Source organism: Clinocottus analis, unplaced genomic scaffold, assembly GCF_023055335.1.
Source record: "Clinocottus analis isolate CAN_PGR_092001 unplaced genomic scaffold, fCliAna1.0.p SCAF_8, whole genome shotgun sequence".
In the NCBI taxonomy this organism is placed as follows: Eukaryota; Metazoa; Chordata; class Actinopteri; order Perciformes; family Cottidae; genus Clinocottus; species Clinocottus analis.
Window position 1 is genome coordinate 16,284,358 of NW_027176240.1, and position 21,583 is coordinate 16,305,940.

At 42.7% G+C, this 21,583-nt stretch overlaps 1 protein-coding gene across 3 annotated transcripts in view; it reads right to left on the reverse strand.

Moving 5' to 3' along the window:
* The window catches only part of cdh23 (cadherin-related 23), a 164,170-nt gene that overhangs the window by 139,784 nt on the left and 2,803 nt on the right, over positions 1-21,583 (reverse strand). For all 3 annotated transcript variants that reach the window (XM_068567305.1, XM_068567304.1, XM_068567302.1), the window contains exons 2-3: positions 12,860-12,953; positions 10,633-10,707 (exon numbers count right to left, since the gene is read on the reverse strand). In XM_068567305.1, coding sequence (XP_068423406.1) covers positions 10,633-10,707; positions 12,860-12,944 — 160 coding nt within the window. In that variant the 5' untranslated portion in view covers positions 12,945-12,953. The remainder of the gene's footprint in view (positions 1-10,632; positions 10,708-12,859; positions 12,954-21,583) is intronic.

Sequence of the window (21,583 nt, forward strand, 5' to 3'; positions counted from 1 at the left end):
CTTTGACTCCGTGTGTTGGTAGTCTGTAATAGAAAGAGTATCACAAACAAGGGAAACTCTGCAGCCTTGATCGATTCTTGGAAATATTAGTTAATATTAGCAATAATATACCGTGTCTTGATCTAAAATAGTTCAGGTTAATTAGATCTCAATGACAGTTAAATGTTTGTGAAAGTGCATTTCAACCCTTTTTGCTGCTCTTTTTGTCATGAAATCAGTCATAGTAATAACAGAAGTGCACTGTTTTGCACCCCCCCCCCCCCCCACACACACACACACACACACACACCCTCTCCCGTTACATCAGGCTAGAAATAATGGTATAACTATATGAACTTGGCTATATATATATATATATATATATATATATATATATATATATATATATATATATATATATATATATATATACATACATACATACATACATACATACATACATACATACATACATACATATACATACATATATACATACATACATACATACATATATACATACATACATACATACATATATATACATATATACACACAGACACACATTTTAATATGCTTAAACAACAAAAACTTTGAAAACCACACCTTTCCATGGGTTTTCATTTATTTTGTTTCAAAACGGGTTGGCAACTCATTCTCAAAACGGCCGCCTGAGAGCTTCTCCGTCAGGATGATGAGCTCCTTTCACTGCCCTGTGGACAGGGTGGATGGGTATATTTAGGGGTTATAAACAAATCAACTAACGTTTGTGATAACATGTTATCAACCTGAATTGATTACATTTATTACGTAATTGGGCTTATTAACGCAGAAATACTGTGTAATATGATACGGTGATGCTGCACTTTGGACTGAAGGATGCTGGGAGGTAAGGAGTAAGTTTGGTGGTTGAGATGCGAAGGACATCACACACATGAGTGTTGGTCATTTTGGTTCCCAGTCGGCTTTTGTTCGGCGTTAACAGAGAAAATGTTTGCTCACATGTGCATGATGAGCCAAACAGACTCATTAATTTAGCGTGGTGTCGCATCAGAGGAAACTTGGCCTTTTCCAAGCTTTGGTAGAAAGCAGGTAGAGAGAGAAGCTGATGCTGTTTCTTCAGAGAATCATCACGCTGCATCTCCATCAGTTCTAATTGCCGACTCTCTTCCACTTCTTCTGCATCCTTCAGGAAGGAAGTCGAGAACAGCTGGATTTCTTGTGCTGACTGACTTCTGTCATGAGATGTGATGACAGACACACATTTCCCCATTTTAGAAGAAAGGTTGACCTTTGGAAAAGCTACTCTGATTTCAGACAGCATAGGGAAGTGTGTAACTTTGACGTTACGCAGTTGTGTCTCAAAGAGACGGAGCTTCACACAGAATACTTTTTCTTTCCCTTTTGTTCAGTGTGTTGAGATGAGTAAGATCAACTAGACGTGCGAAGTCTGCCAACCATAGAGCGTCACTCGCTGGTCAATTTCTGGGTTCCGGCAATAAAACGCTTCAACACGGAGCCTTGGCTGAGCTAGCGCACCTCAGAAAAAGGGAAGAGGTCCCGTATTCAGCATCAACATCAGACAGGAAAGCTTGAACTTCTCCGTGGAGGATCTGACACAGCTTCAAACATGTCCTTCCCCGTTATTGTGCTCTTGAGACTCCTCAGATGTAGCAGCTGCTCCGCAAAAGTTATCGTCAACTCCCCGTAAAAGCATGAGCTCTCACACGCAATCGAGTAAAAATCTAAATCAAAAAAGCACAAGCTCCATCTGACACCTGGTGCTTTAAGAGACAAGTCTTCGTGTCTCACGTTGTTGAATTCAGCCATCTTTTACGGGCACATCCTGAGAGTTCAGTGAGGCTCTGTGTTATGAAGTTGTGTCTGAGAGGTTTTCCTGTTAGCAGCTGAGTGACCTGACTTATTATGACCTATTTTTTTTTCCCAACATAATGGAAACATATGAAAATGAATATTTTTTTTTACACCACTGCCTAAATTGGATTGGATTTAAGACTGCAGATGGAACAATATTATTCATCAGTCATTAATGCTTTCTTCAGTGCATGCAGAAAAACAAGACTGACAGTCAGATAGCTAGAAGAAAAAAAAAGATCATTACTATAAAATGACGAGCAGGATGCTTAGCATTAGTGGAAACTGAGACGCAATGTTGCAATGAGAGGCCAGAGTGCTGTGAGTGTTTGCATGGGCCGTAATAACACTAACGCATCACGTGCCGGGTAAGAGCTGACAACATAGCGCAGCACGGCGTCATGATGGATGGTGTGTTTGCAGACACCGCTGAACCGTGGACCCCATTATTTCCTGGGGGAGGAAAGGGGAGCAAGGCACCACAGGAAGAGATAAGGGATGATTGACTAAACGAAAACAGAGGTCCCTCGTGGATGGCAGTGTGCCGGGCATTATTGGGAAACCATTGTGGGAGTCAATGCAACAGCTTAATGACAACAGAGAGCTGTCGCGGGAGGTAAGAAGATCAAGTGTATCCCCTTCCGAAAATGTGGTGCGGCAGGACGCTTCATGTGGAGAGAAAAACTTCCAGTCATTAAGAATATCTCCGGGACATGTTGGGACTCATCTCCTGCTGAGATCAGGTGGTTCAAACCTCAACAGGAAGGACTGCCTCACTTCTGCAGCTGGTAGATAGGATTTATAAAACCGAGACACCGGCGGAGACACAGTCGCTTTCAGTCTCACGCGCGTCCGCCAACTCAAACTCATAAATAGTGACAGATACGACTGCAGTCACCAGAGATGCAGAAAAAGGACACACGCATCACACTCCAATTTGGCTAAATGAGGACTGAGAGCGGGAGCAGAGACGGACCTCCGAGCGGCCCTGCTCGCAGTCAGACAGTAACACATTTCTAGAGCGCGTATCGTGCATGAGACAGCTGTGGATACAGCGAGCATCCCAAAAACAGTGAATCAACTCTCAGAGGAACTGCCCTCTCTTTGTCTCCTGACAAGTCCCTGATTACCCTCTCATTTTATCACCGCTCATCTTTCTGTATTTTTTATTCCATCCCTGCCCCGAATGATCTGGTCCATAGCTGCAAAGAACCGCCAAGGTATTCTTGGTCTTCTGTGAGACAATCTGCCAGTATCGTGAGGTCATTTCAGATACATATAAAGATATATATATATATATAAACAACAACAAAAAATACAAAAAGGTTCTTACTTATTAAGAATGGTTTAGACCTGTTTCCTGTTTCCGTGTACATGTCAGAGACGGAGTGCTTGAGGACCCTTTTTTGCTTTTTCTTAAATATATTGTTTGGTTGACAAACGCATTCTGAATACCAGCTTAATTATCATTCTCAATGCTAATTAACTTTTCTCATTGCATTTCCGATGAAGAAATTCCTCAATGTATTTGAGATTTCGGATCCCTACTTTCATAAAAATGAATTCTGATCCAAGAGTTTTGTGTTGGAGAAATTGACACAATGAGAGCATGAGCAATAATCATTAGATTACAAAAAGATCGCATGTTACAACGTCAATGCCTACCACTTATTATATGAATAATTTCTGTCATATTCCTGTAAAGTGCTGTAACTCTGTTACGTTGTTCATTCTGGTCACATTACTATTCTATCTGTCCATCTGGGGAGAGGGATCCTCCTGTTGCTCTCCCTCAGGTTTCTTCCCTTTTTTCCCTGTGAAAGGGTTTTACTATCTTTATTTGGAGCAGTTATTCCTGATCCGATGTGAGGTCATGAGACAGGGATGTCTTATGTGTACAGATTCTTGTATTTGTGATTTTGGGCTATACAAAATAAACTGAATTGAATTGAATCTACAGAATGAAGTTGGAGGAACCGGTGTTATGATCATCGACTTAAAAAATGGCCATGTCGTGTGATGTTAACTTGAGTGAAATTCAACAAAACTAATATTTCTGTAGCGGGCAGCACGACTGACGCGTTGAGGCAGCACGAACAGAGCTTCGGCCGCGGAGAGTTCGACGCGCAAATTCAAATTTCCCAACCCCGCAGCAAAAACGCATGAGTCACAGTTACGTCACTTTGAAATGTTCCGCTCGTCACTGCCGTCCTGCCGGTGTTGAATCAAACTGATAGAGGCCGTCATTCAGACGCTGTTGTGCTACTACGGATAATATTATGAGCCCAGACACGATGTTGTTTGATGTTCTGACATATGTGGAATTCACATAACAAGTATGAAGCAGAATTAGAGATTATTTCTATTGTGAATGACGGAAACGGTAACTAGCTTTACAGTGATAAGCCAGGCGCAGTTCCGGATGGTGTTGTGAACCCAAACAGGAAGGCGTTTGATATTCCAATGTTTTTCTTACTTCCACAAGTATAAAGCAAAACTAGTGGTTATTTCTTCTGTAGTCGATAGCGGATAAATCGCTCTTTTCCCGGAGAAAAGCGACTGAGATAAGCCACACCCCCTTTGTGGCGCCGCGATTAGTCATTCTGTTTTTGGTGTGAACATACTTTTTTCGACTGACATTGAGAAAAATCTCGACGCGTTCGGTGTGAACACACCACTACGCCTTCAATCTGAGTCGATCAGCTGTTGTGGCGTGCATTTGTTGAAGTCTGTGACAATCACTCACAACATCCAATCCCTGTGTAGTTTAATCTGCAAAGGCCTGCATAAACTGCTGTGCAGGCTCAAGGCTGCAGGTTGAAGGCAGAGCAACAGAGAACGACAGGAGCTGTACAATGAGAAAATAAACAAATGGCAAACAAAATATTATAATACATGTATTGCATTTGTGAAAAAATTATAAGAAAGCTAAAACTTTGAAATATTAAAACAAATATAAAACATAATTATAAAATAGCTATAACTTTGTGATTCTGTGTTTGCATTACTTATTTATTAAGGTTCAGTTTTCTGTGCATGGATGATGTTTGGCAGGAACTGCAAGTTCACGCTCAGACTTTCACACATTCACACCTGGAAACCCAGTGCAAGTCTAATCTACACTGAGCAGCACCACTGCAGTAAACGGCGTCAAATGCCTCCCATCAGTCGCCTACGTACGTGCTAACAAGTGAACACAGACTCAATGTATGCCAATATCGGTTAATATTCTTAGAATGAGCGCTTTCATTACCATTCTCAAATCTGGAGACAGATTTACTTTAAATACCAGTAAATGTCAGTACATATTTGCCTGTGCAATATCTTAAATATCCTTTTTTTCCCAATAAAAAGGACACCACAAGAGCTCCACAAGGGTGAAAGAAATGGACCAGAATGAAAGGAGGATCAGCAAATGCTGGTATGGACATTGATTGATCTATCGATGTTAGTTGAGAGTCAATCCTTCAGTTTAAATGCTTCTGAGATAGAGAAAGAGGGGTTTCAATCTGAAATGTGTATACAACTCATTAATAAAGCAGCCCAGAGCCAAAGAGAGCAGAAGTGTGCACATGCTTTGGGTTTCTTCCACTGTGCTGTACACATCAGCACCTGGAGAGTCAGTCAGGTAACATGGCCAATCATTTGATCAGCAGCAAAACTGATCTGAGTGCCCTTCTCTGCAGCGTCACTAATGGGGAGTTGAATATGGATTTCACAATACAAAACAGAAAGACCTCTTGAGTAGGAGAAACGCCTGAGCTTCAAAGCAGCATTCATCTTTTCCTGTCAACTTTGAAAGCAGACATTACTGTTTGCAATGTTACGTCAACATTGCTGTTCACAATACAAACACAATATGTTCCTTCATATTAGCAAAAGCATGGGGAATCCATTCTGATGCAAGATTGTCAGACATAGTTTCTATAATCAGGATGCATTGTTTTCCATCAAGGTCAAGGAGAGTTCTCAAACACCAAACTACAATAGCTCGCAATAGTTATGAATACGGCTTTGTTTATGAGTGTAGCTAAATGTACGGAATCAGAAAGCTGTGAAAAAGAGTGTCCTGAGGAGGGACTGTTGACAAGCCATAGTTAATGTAAAGTGGGCTCGGCAGCTGACAGTGGGGAATTGGCTGGGGAGAGAGTACACAGACACTATCAACACGTTTAGGGGAAGGCTCTAATACGTTGTTCCTCGAGGCTACTTCCTGCTCCTTAATTATTATTGAATTAGGAATGCCACTGAGCTAATTAAAAGTGCAAGGTATTTACTGTGGCAGTAGAATGTGAGGGAGCAGCGGAGAGTGAGTAAAAAAAGGAAAAGGAGAGCAAAGGAGTTAAGACAGAAGGTGTATATTTTAATTGTTTTAACTGTGTCATAGCACTAGTACATATAGCTGGGATTCCAGATATTTATTGCACAGGGCTAAAACACTAAAAATGGCCTTAACAACATTGGCCAAGCCTCTGGAGTCCTGTTCCCTGCTGACATTATATTTATAAATATACAAAAAAAAGGTCCATTTTGGGCTTTAATTAGAGCAGCTATATTTGCTGCAACTGGCATATGTGCTGCTTGGGATTGTCCACTGTGTGAGGGAAAATAACAAAAAAAACATTTTGTATTTAAGTGATTTTCTATTCGAACCATCTTGAATTTTTTTTTTATTTAACAAAAGAGCAAGTGTGTTGATCGATATGAATGATTCCCAAATATTTGTTTCAATTAATTAATTATGGAAGAAATACTGCCAGAAGCTTCTTTCCTAAATTTGAACGTATTCAATAACCTATCCCGTATGAATTAAACACTTATCGTTACGTTAGCTTAAGCAAAACTTGTAATCTTAAATTAAACAGCAAGGCCTTGTGCTAGATTGGCACAAACTAAAAAGACATACACAAACCATCCCAGCAGAATGTGGAAGTTTCTTATTTTGAACAAATGTTGTGTTCTTCTCACAAGTTAATTACTCAGTAGAGAGCTTAATCTGCCGAATCAGGGCAAAGTGGATTAGGAGATGAGAGCGTTTAATCAAAGTGTTCTCTCGGTCTAATTACACATCCCATTTCCTGACACAACACGCACCGTTATCTGCCACTGCATTTAAACATCAGCTCCTCTGTTTAGCTGCCCCCCCTAAGAGTGAATGATCCCACCGCCGAGATGAGACCAAAATGTATGAAACATAATCACATGCATACATACTCAAACTAAATGGACACACAGACACACACGCGCACACAAGGAACATGAATGAGAATTTTGTTTTTAACATCCATGAAATATTCCTCTTGCAAAATATTGAAATGAAGCATACGATGCATTGTATCAGTGAAGTGTACAGCACCCTTTAATGCAGCCTAATCATTCATCATTCACACCAGTGGGGGCTACAGATTCCTCTTGGGTCTCATCCGTGCATCAAACTGAAGGTGTTGTGTTCGTCTGCATATGAAACGATGTAGACTCTACTGGACTGTGTGTGTTTGTGCGCATGTATATATACTAGGGCTGGGCAGATTAACGCGTTAATTTAGCATTAGTCTGGCAATCCTTTAACGGCATTAACTATTTGATCATGCGTTAACTGCATGTTTTTGCTTTTTTGCTTTTTTTTTTTGCATTGGGAGGGGCTTACCGCTTTAAATCTCGAGGCGGCGTAGTTCAGACCCGGGCGTCTTATGGCTCTCCCAGTCCGGCCCACGTGAGGTCAACAAAACATGAAAAATAAATAAATAAGATAAACGCCATGAATGCAAATATGGCGACACAGCTTTTACTTTGAAGGCGATTTATGTAGGTGCGCTGGCACTTCTGTAGCCTCACAGACAGGCAATGTTGATGAATTGAGCCTGACATGAAAGCCTGTATTGTTATGTAGCTTCTGTTCTGAACGAGCAGCGGTGCTGCCGCGAGCCGCTTCACACGCGCTCACAGATGGGCAGTCTACCGGCAGCCTCCACGTCCAGATTAAAAGTTAATCGCGCATGCACAGAGCTCCTGACCCCGCGGTCTGATCCACAATGGCAGAGCACTTTAAGTCAGGATCACTTCTGGATCTTTACTCTTCTCTCAAAGAGGAGGACTTTCCTCACATCACAAGATGTTCAAGACAACACAGACGGGACTTTTCTCACTGAGTAAGAAAAACTGAACTGAACTGGAAAACATGAAAAGCACTCACTGTGAATCAAATGCTGGTCTTTACATACATATTTAAGGTGAGCAACAGACTGAACATGGACAAAAGGAGTGGTTTGTCCCTCACAGGGACCCTTACTACTGAACAGTACCTGTTCAGAAAAAAAAAGAAAATATATTTATAAACTATATATGTATGTATGTTAACTTGCTGTTGCTCCAGAGTGCTGTTATATTGTTCTGATAACATTACTTTAATATAAAAGCGTGCAATACACTAGTTTTTACTTCATTATTGAATTTGGCGCATAATGCGATTAATCGCAGAAAAATCATGAGATTAATCAGTTACTTTTTTTCAATTTTGCCCAGCCCTAATATATACATACATGTGAGTTCACACAGAGTTAAGCCCTGCTCCCATTGCGTTTCACAGGTTTTGACAGCACACAGCTGCGCAGCATCTTTCAAACACCACGCGCCGGTTCCTGAACCAAACCCCTTGCTGGTGAGAGGGAGAGGAGCGGCTGTAGTCTCAGATCAAATATACATGGTGTTTGGATGCGTTTCCTCATCTCTCTGATAAATAACCATGCACTCCTGCCTGGCTCCCGGAGCGGTGGCGACCGGCTCGGAGGCCATGAGCTTAAGTCACTGATCTGCTGCCTGACCACGGTTAGATAGGGCCGTGAATGAGTGTGTGTACACATGCATGCAGACCAGTTTGATCTGAAGGCATGTCTGTTTGGATTGCTCATCTCCATAATACAGTATCATGGTCCTTTTGTGCATATGCCAGTCAATTGCTTGTTGCATAGAATGGCTCTTGGTATTACCTTACACAACCTGCTAACGTGAACTCTTTGCTGCGCCATCACTACCAAGACATAACCTCCATGGTAACTAAATGCAAGTGGCTGTGGAAGCCTGATCACCGGGTTAAACTCAGGCAGTTTGGCAGGTGCTCATTTATGTTCCTCGAATGTGTGGTAGAATAACGACCTAATGAAGAACAGAGGAATGTGCAAAGCTTTGAATATGATTAAACCGCCGTCATTGTGCCCTGAAAGCATAGTTCAACAATCCTTTATTCTTGCCACAGTCTTTGCACTGAACCTTGAGATGAGAAAATATGTATTTTCAATCTACCCTTTATTCAAATCATGAGTAAGAACAATGTCTGCACTGAAATTGCTGCCGGGCTACTCTATTAACCAGAGGATGGATGATAAGTAATCTTGAGGGTTTGTGTAAGGGTGTTTGTGGTGAAACAGGAACTTCTCAACATACGCACACACACACACACATACACACACAGCCTCAAATGTGTGTGTGTGTGTGTGTGTGTGTGTGTGTGTGTGTGTTTGTGTGTGTGTGTGTTCACAAATTTGAGGGCCTCCGAGACGAGGACATCTGCTGAGCTAATAAACAATAATCTTGACAAATTGTCACTGTCCAATCACTCAGCCCGCCCTCATAATCACACCACTGAAGAAGTCATCAAAGGCCGAGCCAGGGACATGACTGACAGCTCTCTGGACCAGTGGAACGTGTCGTTGGACCGACGCCCAGCTGCCTGAGGAGAGGATGATTCATGGCCAGAGGGCAACCTGGACAGAGTGGTTAGGGAAATTAGCAATGCTGCCCACCAACACATGCATGCCCTTCACTTGTTAGAACACAACCGGAATGAAGAATTAGCCTTCTGCCACAAACTACTGGCCTTATGATGATGATGATGATGATGATGATGATGATGATGATTCACTGTGGGCTCAGCAGGATACCTTGCCTTTCCTGGATGCAGTACTAAACACACAACGACGATGGTGAGGAAAGCGATGGTGACTTGGATAGCGTCGATGGCGGAGGCTTAGTGGTGTAATTGCACTTTAATGACCCAGAGAAAAAGTGTGAAAATTGGGAAAACATTATAAGTTGTCTGTGCCTGAGAGGGCATAGACGCGGATAAGCCAATACTCGATGACTCATTCTGGTACTGACAGACGGGCAGAGTGTAAAGGTCATGTGAAAAAGAAAAAAAAAAACTTTCGAGAAAATCAATCCGATATAAAGGATTTTAATTCCAAGCTACTGACACCCTCAGAGATGATGAAAAGCCAGACATCCTCAAATTGCCCTGTCAATCACGGCAACCAACAAAAGTGACAAATAAAATAAATAAGCAGGGAGGGAATAATAGATCCAGGAGGAATTGGACCCAACCGTGTCTGCTGTTCATATCGTAACGCCCATCAACAGTGGGACACAAAGTGTAAGCAAGCGTATGGTAAAGAAATATCAAATCTGGACAAACTCTTTTGCACATTCCTCTGTGTCAATACCAGGATGAGAAGTTTCAAAAGCATCCCATGTATCGTTTGTGTGAGCTTTAGTGTATTGTAGAGAATCTCTCAGGCTCTAGAGTTCACACACACACACACACACACACCTCTCTCTTTACATTGTTTTCACTTTCTCTGTTTATATTCAAGGGACAAAAAGACAGACCTTTTTTGTGCAGAAAACAAGTTGACAAAAGCAATCCGCAAAAACAGCTTTCCTGTACTCACTTTAGACAGTGTAGACACATCAAACACAACATGCAGGCACTCCACAGAGACTCACCGACTGGCATATCTTCATAGATGAGAAGGTAGGTCGAGAAGAAGTAGTTCAGGAAGCGCGGAGGCTGGTTGGAACCTGTGATGGAGACAGAAGCAACGTTTCTAATGATGTCAATAAAACAATTGATTTAGATTGGTGTTTTTTGATTATGTTGTTAAAAGGGAGAAACAGTTAGATTTTCTTTTAAATGATCTCTATTATGACAATCGTGTATACCATGATAGCGTACTCATTTACTCACTACTTGCCTGATAGCTTTTACAAATGCTATTCTTGTTTTGTTTAGTTTTTACCCTCAGCAGCAAAAGCAACAGCAGTTATTTGAAATATACAGGTAAGCTGTGTATTCGAGCCACATCGGTCAAGTGATCATTGGGATAGATTAGTGCATCTTATTTTACAGATAACCATTCAATAGCCAATACGAAAACATCAATTACACGCAAGGCATGGAAGTAGTGATTCAAACTGAGGACAGCATATTGCACTAACATGAACAGTGTGTCTACATGGTTCGTCTGCAGGTAAAGCCAAACGTGTCTCCATTGTCCACGAAAACAATTCAACGTCATGGTCGAAAAAAGGACCGTTTTGAGTCTGAGTGGTGTGACAAAAAACCCCTGTATACTTTTGAAGCATGAGTCAATTTGGACGGACTACAATTAGGCCAAAATGACATTTACCCCGTAGCGATTTATCTGTAGGAGGGAATGTTATTGGATTACGGCACTTTCGAGGGCCTGTTTAACGGTTAATAGTCTGCCGCGTTATAGTCGTGGATAAAGTTCTGTGGCGTCAGAAGGCAGCGTGATACAAGCCGTTTTTGTTGGGAAGATCAGGGAACAAAGCTGATGGTCTTTGATCAGCTGAGCTGCGCGGCAGACCACAGGGACACTGAAGCGAGAGACGGGGGAGGCCAGTCTGTTTGAAGTGAGAGCACTCAATGGAGGGGAGAGGTGCTTTGAAAGTGGGGAGCTTGTCGTTCAGTCGCATGCCCGCTTGTGCGGAAGGAGATCTTTATCTCTGGCTTGCCAGCGTGGCTTTCGGCGGGTGCCAAGAACATGGCGCGTGCTTCACTGGATAGAGGGTGATGAGGAGGAGGGTTAACAAGCTCCTGCCCATACCTGTGGTGTAATTACTGCGAGACTCTGCGTCAGGCTTGGATAGCCGGGTGCAGACAGATTACTGCCACAAAATAGTCACAGCAATGATCATCAATCCAATTTGACAGATCAGGAAAGTGATGCTCAAGGAGGTGTACAGGGTCAGTGTGCTAATGGGGTTGTAATAGGGAGGGAGAGAGCGGAGAGAGGGAGGAAGAAAGCGGGTATATTGAAAGCAAACACAAGGTGATAGGTGAGAGCCAGGGCTGGAGGGCTCCAGAGATATAAAAAAAAAAAAACGCCTCGATAAACTCGTTGCGCTTGATGGAAAGAGGTTGTGGCGTTCACGTAATAACTTTCCCCGCCGCTTCAGCGCTGTGTGTGATTGGACATGTCTCCTGTCTGTCAATGAGAGACAACCACGGCACAGAAACGCGCTCTCCATATCGCAGTCTCTCTCATGCCCTCACAGAGACACTCGGCGAGGAGGTTTTATAGTATTCTTGGGCACCAACAATAATGTGAGACATTATGCAAGGCAGTGTTTGAAGAGCGAAGTAATGACTGATAAAAGGCGTAAGAATAAATAGACCATGTACAGGACTGATAGGAACAAGTGTACAAGTCCAGAAAAGGTAAGGGAATACATCATGTGGAGAAGGTAAGTGACAGAAAATCCTTTCAGGCTGTTAATAATAAAGAACTGGGAGAGAAGTGGGAGAGATATTGTACTGTTAACTGCCTTCAGATTCAGCTATCCAGTCTTTGCTTCCCTTACTGTGGACTGGCAGCACTCATGCTTTACCAAGGCCTTGATGAAAGGAAAGCCATAAGTATTCATGCGCATTGACTGACTAACAAAGGTTGTTTTATACTTACGCGCTGATGCCACAGTGATATTTTTACACTTTTATTCCTCTTTTCAGAAGAAAGTTTTGCTGACAGAACATACTCCTTCAATTATTCAGCTTCACATTCACACTGTTGCTCATATTCCCAAAAATAGCTGGCGAGTATAAACCACTGTCTTTTTGCTTCTTGCCACTGAGGAGCTACAGTGGTGTACGTTACGTTGAAAGACATTCACTGATTGTGTAAAAGATGCGGCGTCATTGTGGACTCACCTTCACAGAAAGAGTGGAGGATGAGGAAGGGAAGGAGGAGCTGTGCAACCGTCATCCTGCCACCTAAACCCACACTCCACGACATCGCCTGCACCTGATGAAGCAAAGCACACAATACTGTTCAGTCACACGCAATTATTTCTGTGAGCCCATCATCACCAAATTGCAGTTGTAGTCTGGCCACATTATGTCCAAAGACATTTCCATCTCCTTTATGTCCAGTGATTACTGTGTAAGTGAGTAGGAGACACGATTGGTGTAATTTAGGGGACAGCAAAAGGATGTGCTGCACAGCATGCTTCAAGCAGGTGTTGTGCATCTGCTCGAGGGTTGGGGTGTTAATGAGGGACAATTCCCACACAGCAACAGCTCATTTACAGTAGAGTGCTCACTGTTTAATAGCCATCAAAAAGTCACACGGTTATTTGATAAAAAATAAATAAATAGATAATTACCACCTTGTGATTGTATGCTACACAGACAAGTTCAGTTGTTGTTTACAACCATGTCTGCCCAGATGTATTCCAGTAAATAATATCCAGAGAGCAACATGCCATCTTTACTTCGAGACTATTTTTTACAGAGAAGTACGGAGGACTCGACATCAGCAAAATCAGTGAGCGGGTGAGCATCCAGAGGAACAGGGAGCTCATCACCTGGCTGCCGCCCAGTGAGAGAAAGGGAGGAGGGTGCACTCGTACACAGGGGCCGGATTTAGACAGTGCAGACTGTGGTTGCACTGGGGCCCGTGGGGTCGACGGGGCCATTTGAGAGAGCGGACCCTCCAACAATGTGTTGAACTCTCCAAAGAACCTCTGAAAAATTCAGACTGCCACCTCCCAAAAAAAAAAGCCTGTGTTCTAAGATCATGCGACTTGGACATTATGCGGTAGCTGGTTCCAGCACAAAGACTGCAAGCTGAACCCATCTGTGAGTTCAGCGAGCAGTCATGACTTTCATACACAAACCGGGGGGCCCATCGTGACTACCTTAAGCCAAAACTCATACGAGGGTCTTGAAGTCCAGATCAGTAAGGAATGGGACTGGACCCCCGCTACATAAAGGATAGAGCGGGCCCCTTCAGTGCGTGTTGAGATGTGTTTACTTACCATATTGTTGGAAGGAGGACAGCGAAGACATGCCTCGTAACTGTAAATTGCTGCACTGCTAAAAGTAGCAGATATTCTTTTGTGTGAGGCAGCTCAGGCAATGTGGAAACTCTCAGCGTTTTCCCTGCAGTCAGTCTTTCCCTGGTTCTCCCTCCCTCCGCTCATCTGCCTTTCTTTCCCCTTACTCTCTTTTGTGCCCTCGCTGTACACTGTCATCACTTGTCCCGGCAAGGCATCGCTGGCCGGCGAAAGTCATTCGGTGTCAATTGAATTTTGAAGGGTTATCCTTCTAAATTCTCATTCTCCCCAAAGCCCACTGTGTTCTCAGCTCACGTTAAAACTCAAGACGGTGCTCCTTGTCCCTGCAGGAATCTGATGGCAAACAAAAAAAAGCTAAATAAACTACAGAAAGTAGTGCGGGGTGCATTAAAACACAATATGCATGCTGCTTTGTGTCGCTGCTCGCTGTCGCGTTGCTGCTAAAGTTGTACAATCAATTCAGAGAAAGCAACTCAAATTTACAGGTTGGTGAGAAAGACTCGCAAGGTAAACAACTGGTGGTCATTGCTTATTGTAAAATACGCGTCTGTGTCTGTATGTGCACACGCTTATAGTTGTGCATGCGTATCAGTTTGAATAGGGACATTTGTTTTCATTTGGATTCCCGTTTCCTCAGCATTATTGCATTTCACTTTTTGGAACAATTCAACCTCCATGGTTATGTCTGCTGCTTTTTAAAAGGCTTCGTACCGTCCTCATTTCCTTCCCTCTTTCTTTGCTTAGACACGTTCATTCATCCCTCTCACTGGGCCCCGAAGACCTCTTCTCCCCTCACACTCTTTCCTCCCTCATTGTCCTCTTCGACACAGTTATGGTGCTCCAGTAAAGGTTATTATCTCAAGTCAGTGGGAAGCTCAGATAGATGGCTGATGACAACGGCCTAAACAGATTACACATTTCCGCAACATATCTTTTCCTTTTCCATCTTATCATTTCCCATGAAAAAATGTATCAATAACACAGCTGAGGTAACATGACTTAGATGCCCTGGAGCACTTTAAATAGCCAAATGCACTGACATACCTTAAATCAAACCCAGTAACTACAACACCGAAAGCTACAAGACCTGAGGGGAAAACTCAGTGTTTCCCATGTTCTTCTTTGATGCTCGTTTAGGGTTGATCAGTCTGGACGAGACAATCAATAAAGCCCATTCCCAGCTCTCCACGCTGAGAAAAAAAAATGAAATAATCACACAGAGCAGCGAACAGTCTCTTCTTTTAGTCTTTTTTTTCTTTCTTTGGTGTCACTGAAGTAATTTTCCCAGCATTCTATATGCTATCTGCTTTTCTAAAAATAACCTAATAGATATTCTTAGGGGAACCACAAATGCCCACAGATTGATAAAAAAAAATGTCCTATGTCATTGTAAAAAACATCATTATGCGATATATGGTACAATCTGATAGTGGCACAGAAAATCAGTTGTATACCATACTGTCATTGTTCATGTCCCTGTTTAAGTACAAAATGTAGAAAAGTGCTTGATGAATGCATGGCCTTTACTACGGACCACCACACACACACGCACACACACACACACACACACACACACACACACACACACACACACACACACACACACTTCTAACCATTCCTCCAAATGCTAAAAGACATTTCTGAGACGAACCGGTGAATGTGAATGATGGATAGCTGAGTCGGACATGTTGGGTATGAGAGCTGAGACAGCTGCGAGAAATAAAAGCAGCTCTCGTGCAGCAGCATCCAGCCCTCTGGTCTTACCAGGAAGTAGGAGAATTCAATATTAAATCATTCTCTTTGTTATTGGAAATGTATTTTGTATTAAAGGTCAAAGAGTAGTGAACACTGTCCAGAGCAGGGCCGTGAATTATCTACAGTAAACGGGACATTGTTTTGAAAAGAGACTTTTCAGCTGAATTTTTGAAATTCCCCTTCTCAACATTTTGAGCGCCATTAAACAAAGTCCTTTTTAACTCAATTGTCTTGCTGGCGGAAATCACTGCTGCCAATATTGCATGTCAGAAGCTCAGCGAATCAAAACTGAAACTACCTGCATGGTTAGATACTCCCGAGGGCTAAGGAGCAAAATTATGTTCTTTGTGACTTGGGCAATTTGTTGTTATTCTTCAGTAGAACATATTCATAATTGCGCTATTGTTATGTGTCAGTGCCTCTTGAAATTAAAAGTGCTACGGTAATTATTCTTTTCCATACATGTTTTGACATAGCTAACTGATATATTGTGCAGTTTACGGGGCAAACTGTATATACCTGTGCAATTACTTTAGGAACACTTCGATGGAGGCAGAGTGGGAAAGTGGGGGAGTGGTGATCAGCTGAAAGTGCCCCTGGCCTCCATACTGAAAACGAAGTCATTAAAAATACACTTTCTAAGAACCATACTTCACACCAAACTGCAGCAGATTCTCCAGAATATTTAAGTCACGTTTGACAACCAACATGTAACTGAAGACACCTATATTAAATAAGAACATTTTGTGTGTTGCTCAAATGAGCATAAATGAACATGCAGGCCTGTTAAATGTCTTTAGAAACGTTGCTGGTGTCAACAAATAGCCGGGTTGGAGTGAGAGCAGGTTCTAAGCCAGACATTCAGATAATAAATGGGGCTTTGAAGAGATGGTGGAGGAATGGCATAGAGCAGACGGATGACATTAAATGAGAGCAAGGGCTCTTGAGGTGGAGGTAAGGTAGTAATTACAGTTCAAAAGCATGATCTCGCTTCAGATTTAGCCGAGTACCGGTTACATTTAAAGTTCCAATCAGTCCGTCGTTCGTGGAGGAATTAAACTGGGGGAGGACAGGGCTAAGCAGGGATGTGGTCCTTAAAGCAAGCGGGGCCTCGCTGCAGCTCTGTCCCACTCCATTGGCTATCCTGTCACCATCTATCAATCCCTCACTACCTTCACTCCCTCCTTCACTCTGTCAGAGTCACTGCTCATCTTCTGCCCACCCCCCTCGCCCTCAACAACATCTCGTACCATCCTCTCTCTCTCCCTGAGCTCGCCGTTTTTCTGTCTGGTTTTCTTTTCTTTTTCGCTCTTCATATAGCCGTCTCTCTCTCACTTATCTACTTTGACTTGTGTCTCTTCCTTTTTTGATTTACCACGCAACTTGGCTTGTCCAATTATATATGGTATGTAGTCATTTCAAACCATTTCTCCATGCGGGGCTTTGGCAGATAATTACGTCTCCTGTGTCCTGATGTAAAATGTCAACACAATAAACATGTTTTATTCGTGGTGCTGTCATGTTACATGTGGGTCCACGGCAACTACTTCCCTTTAACAACAAAGAAATAAAAAAGGACATCTTATCAACTAAGTAATATTTCTTTTAAAAAAAAACGAGTAGGATAGCCTTTGTCTGCCCTTGAGGCTTTTTTTGTTTTTGGTTGCAACATAACTAAGATCCTGCCCCGACTCCAGATTCAACAGGCAGGCTATTTTCAAGGCTAGAAATGACCATTAGGAACACATACAGCTCCCACTGGGCAAAGCTTCGGGTGGCTAGGATCCAGGTTTATTTAATGAGTTGTGGTCCTATAGCTTATCTGAGAGTAATGTGTGATTAAGGCAGTGTAAAGTGAAGAGTTATATCTCGACCTGCTGTGTTCTCTCCAGAGAGGCCTGCCTGACCACATGGCTGCATCTCCCGGCTTACACACTCGATATTATTGATTACATGGCAATTGTGTCTGACTTGCTTTAACCTCAAGGGCCCCCTTCTCAGAGGAGGGAGCGGTGGCCCTCAGCTCGCAGCCAAATCTGGATTATTACAGCAAATCAATGGCAGATTTCTGCTCGCCCTCGGGCCTCGTGAAAAAGCCATCACTCATTAGCACAGTGATCACAGACAGATTAGCAGACATTTGGCTTCGTCTGAGAGGAGGGAGCAGTGCTCTGATGAGCTGAGTAATGTCTTCCTTCCCGCCCTCCTGATCTCTTCATCTCCAACATGACGTGACTTTCTGAAAGCCTTGCTCAGCAAACTTCACTCACATGACAAGAGTGCAATGTAAACAGGATGACATTTGGACTGCAGATCATGTAGTGCTTTCTGAGTAGAAATGGTAATCACACTGACACGGCGCATTCATGCTGAGTAAACGGTTCTCTTCGTTCGGGTCGTATAAAAGAATCGCTGGTGCTGATGTTCCACTTACTTAAAAAATTAGGAACCAACGTCTTTGTAAGAGAAGTTCAAGGAAACAGGCTGACAACGATAGCTCTTGGACAAGTCCAGCAACCGAAGTGGATTTGTACATTTTATTTGGACCAGCCTTTTCACTCATAAGGCAACATGGCAGACAGAAAAGCATATTGTATGATGCTTCTTTAGAAAGCACCAGGTGGAGGTTTACTTCCACATCAGTGACCAAAGCTCAACTTTCTAAAAACCATATGAGTTTTGCTCAATACGCACACACTTTTTTAAAGAATTCTACCAAAATTCTCAAAATGAGTCAGATGTTAATGAATCGAAGCAGAATCCCTGCTGGTTAACGTCTTCAGAAAGCAGCTGGACTATTTAGTCAACGCAACATACACTGTATGTCTACGGATAAGGGATCTGTCCTGTGCTGCTCTTCTTAGAGTTTCTTCCCAAAAAGTTTTTACAGAAGCTTTGCGCAGGCGTGGCCTGTTGACCAACAGCGGCATGCGTGCATTCTCCTATGCCCCACACAGAGACACAGCGCTACACATTTCATCTTGTAGAAGTCAGCCACAGTAGTCTGCGGCAGTGTCTTTGCAGGTGACATGGTGAGAGAGCAGTTTAGACTAAACCACTAAATTACTCTGTACATTGATGATGAGCAAAATCAAGTCTTTAAAAAGACGTCATAATGTACTGCAGGTTTAGACTAGAAGCAATTTTTACCATCCGGAGCTGATGTTTACTGGATCTCCCTCGACACACAAGATTAATGTGCTACTCATCACCGAATTGTATTCATATCAAGGATGTATGTAGTATTATTCACTGAAACACACCGTCACATCTACAATCTATATTTGATCTCAAATTCATGCTGATCATATTGGTTCAAATAATCTAAATATCAGGGTTGAGAATTGTTTTGAGAGACAATAAGGGCTATTCAATTATTGTTCTTGCTCCATTTCCACAGTTCCTGCTGTAACATATGAAAACTGGTGTCCCCAGCTAAGACTGCAGGGAACCTAGGTGTCAAACTGGAGGTCTAGTGGCCCTTTGCTTTGAACAACCGCCTCCTGCAGATTCAGTGTCCACAACATCAGGAGTACACATCTGTTCCAAACCCAGGAGGCGGTGCAGGTTCTGGTTCAAGCTCTTTATATCCCACGCCAAGACGACAGCACCTCACTCCTGGATGGTTTGCATCCGCCCAGCTCATTCAGATTTCAGCAGCTCGGCAGATCATCAACCCGCCCGAGTTCTTCCACACTACACTACTCCTCCCTGCACAGGCTGGTGGCTGGGTCTGCTTGGATACGATTGGAGAAACAGGTACTTGCCGACTGCGCCACGAATGGCTTAGGCCTATCCTACACCCAGGATGTGGACAAACACGTCCACTCTCCTACTGTTAAGTGAAGCTCGGCTAACGCTCAACAAAACCATGACGGTTTGCCGTCCTGTCTCCAAAATGTTTGAATGAGCTATTTAAGACGGCACTAGGGCTCATGCAAACAAATAATAAATGTAACTTGTAACTTCTCCATCTATTATTCTTTCTAAATGTAGTACTCAAGAAGTACACAAGATTAAGTTAATATCTTTCAGCCCAGTATCATGGCAGGTCGTGAAATCTATTGGATTTATGTACATGGATGCAAATTTTCCGTTTAATTTTTCATATTGCTCAGGACAAAAGTGCCAGTCGAAAGTGAAAAAAATGGCATGGTACACACCCAAAATTAAAAAGGAAGGACATTCCACTGCAAGACACCGTGATGAGGATTTAAGTAAATGATGAATAAAAAATGGTGCACAGAAACACAAATAGATTTTCGTGAGAGAAAAAACAGCCAAAAGATATCAAATTCAAAACCCCCAAAAACATTCCCGAAAAAAAAAAAGGTGTGAAGGATGCAAGCAACCAACGTCTGCTAGTGCCACCTCGTTTTTAGCTGAGTGCAGCTGACATAACAATCTTAGCTCTCTGGTTTTAGGCTTTTAGTGTTTCGGTAGACAAATTGTGGTGAAAACATAATGATACACTCCATGACTTTTCCCTCTCATCCTTCGACTGATAAAAACAAGACAGATCAATACGCTGTCATTCTCTTCTTGTCCTCTGCTTTACTTTCATTCTACTGAACCACAATGTTTTCAGCCCCAACCGTTGCAGCATGTAGACAGCCTATAACCGTTTTTATGAGACAATGAGATTTATTGTTAATGAGATTCCCTTGTTTTATTTTGTAATCATGGCCTTCGCACGCTATTCATCTCAATGTTGTTTGCCTCAGTTCTCCGCTGGCCTGGGATTTTCCATGTCTTCGTCAATCAAACATTATGCCAGTAAACTAACTCAAAGCCTCCATAATGTGAACTGATTGCCTCTTCCACAAATTTTGATGCCGGCGTTAAAATGCCTGTTTCTTAGCATGGCTTGCTTTTCACTTGGCCATTATCCGCTGCAATGAGTTTGACAAAGCTGTCCCAGCAGAGGCCTGTGTGTATATCAGACAACATAAACACAGACAGCGGTGTCAGAGGGCAGCCGATAGCCTGTAGAGACTCATTCATCTCCTTTTGTCTCTCTCTTTGTTAGAGCGCAGTCGTTCTACACCGCCAACAGCTGACTGTTTCAATCCCAGTTGAAAGATCAAAACACACCATTTAGTAGCTCCTCTGCAGCACGGATGACCTTTTACATCTCAACTCTTCACCTCTCTGCCTCCCGTCTTACTCCACCCGTATTGTCCCTCCTCTTGTCCTGGTCTCTCCCTGTGCTGTTTCAGCCTCACTTTAGGGCAGCACTCCATGCACAAACACCAACAACAAGGGTTTGACACACAACAAAGCTGCCATTAAATTGCTGTTTTGTTTGTTCAACATGCCACGGTTTGGGCTTATTTGCACGGGCGGATGGGTCCCCAATGTTTGAACAGTAAGAAATGAAAGGTTTCCAACCTTCCTTCAGAAAAATATAATTTCCAAATTACTTCATAATGCTGTGTTTAGCGCCCCGCGTTTACTTTGTCAGTTTACTCGCTTGACAATCAAAGTGTGTTCACAACAAATGTGGCGCGACTAATCATGGAATAAAAGTGTGTTCACACAAAACGTGGCGCGACTAATCACGCTGCGTATCTCCGTAAAAAAACTAGAGCTATTGTTTCTGCTCAACCACCATTGAGTAACTAACCACTTTCTGCCTTCTACTTGTTGTAAAAGTCCCCAAAATGTCGGAACGTCAAACGCCCTTTATGTTGGGGTTCATGATGATGGGCAGACCTTCTCAACACTGATTAGCTAACGCAACTCAACGTCACACGATTTTTTTACGCCAGAGTTGGGAAATTTCAACTTGCGCCAATTTCCGCCGCCTCAAACACTGTGT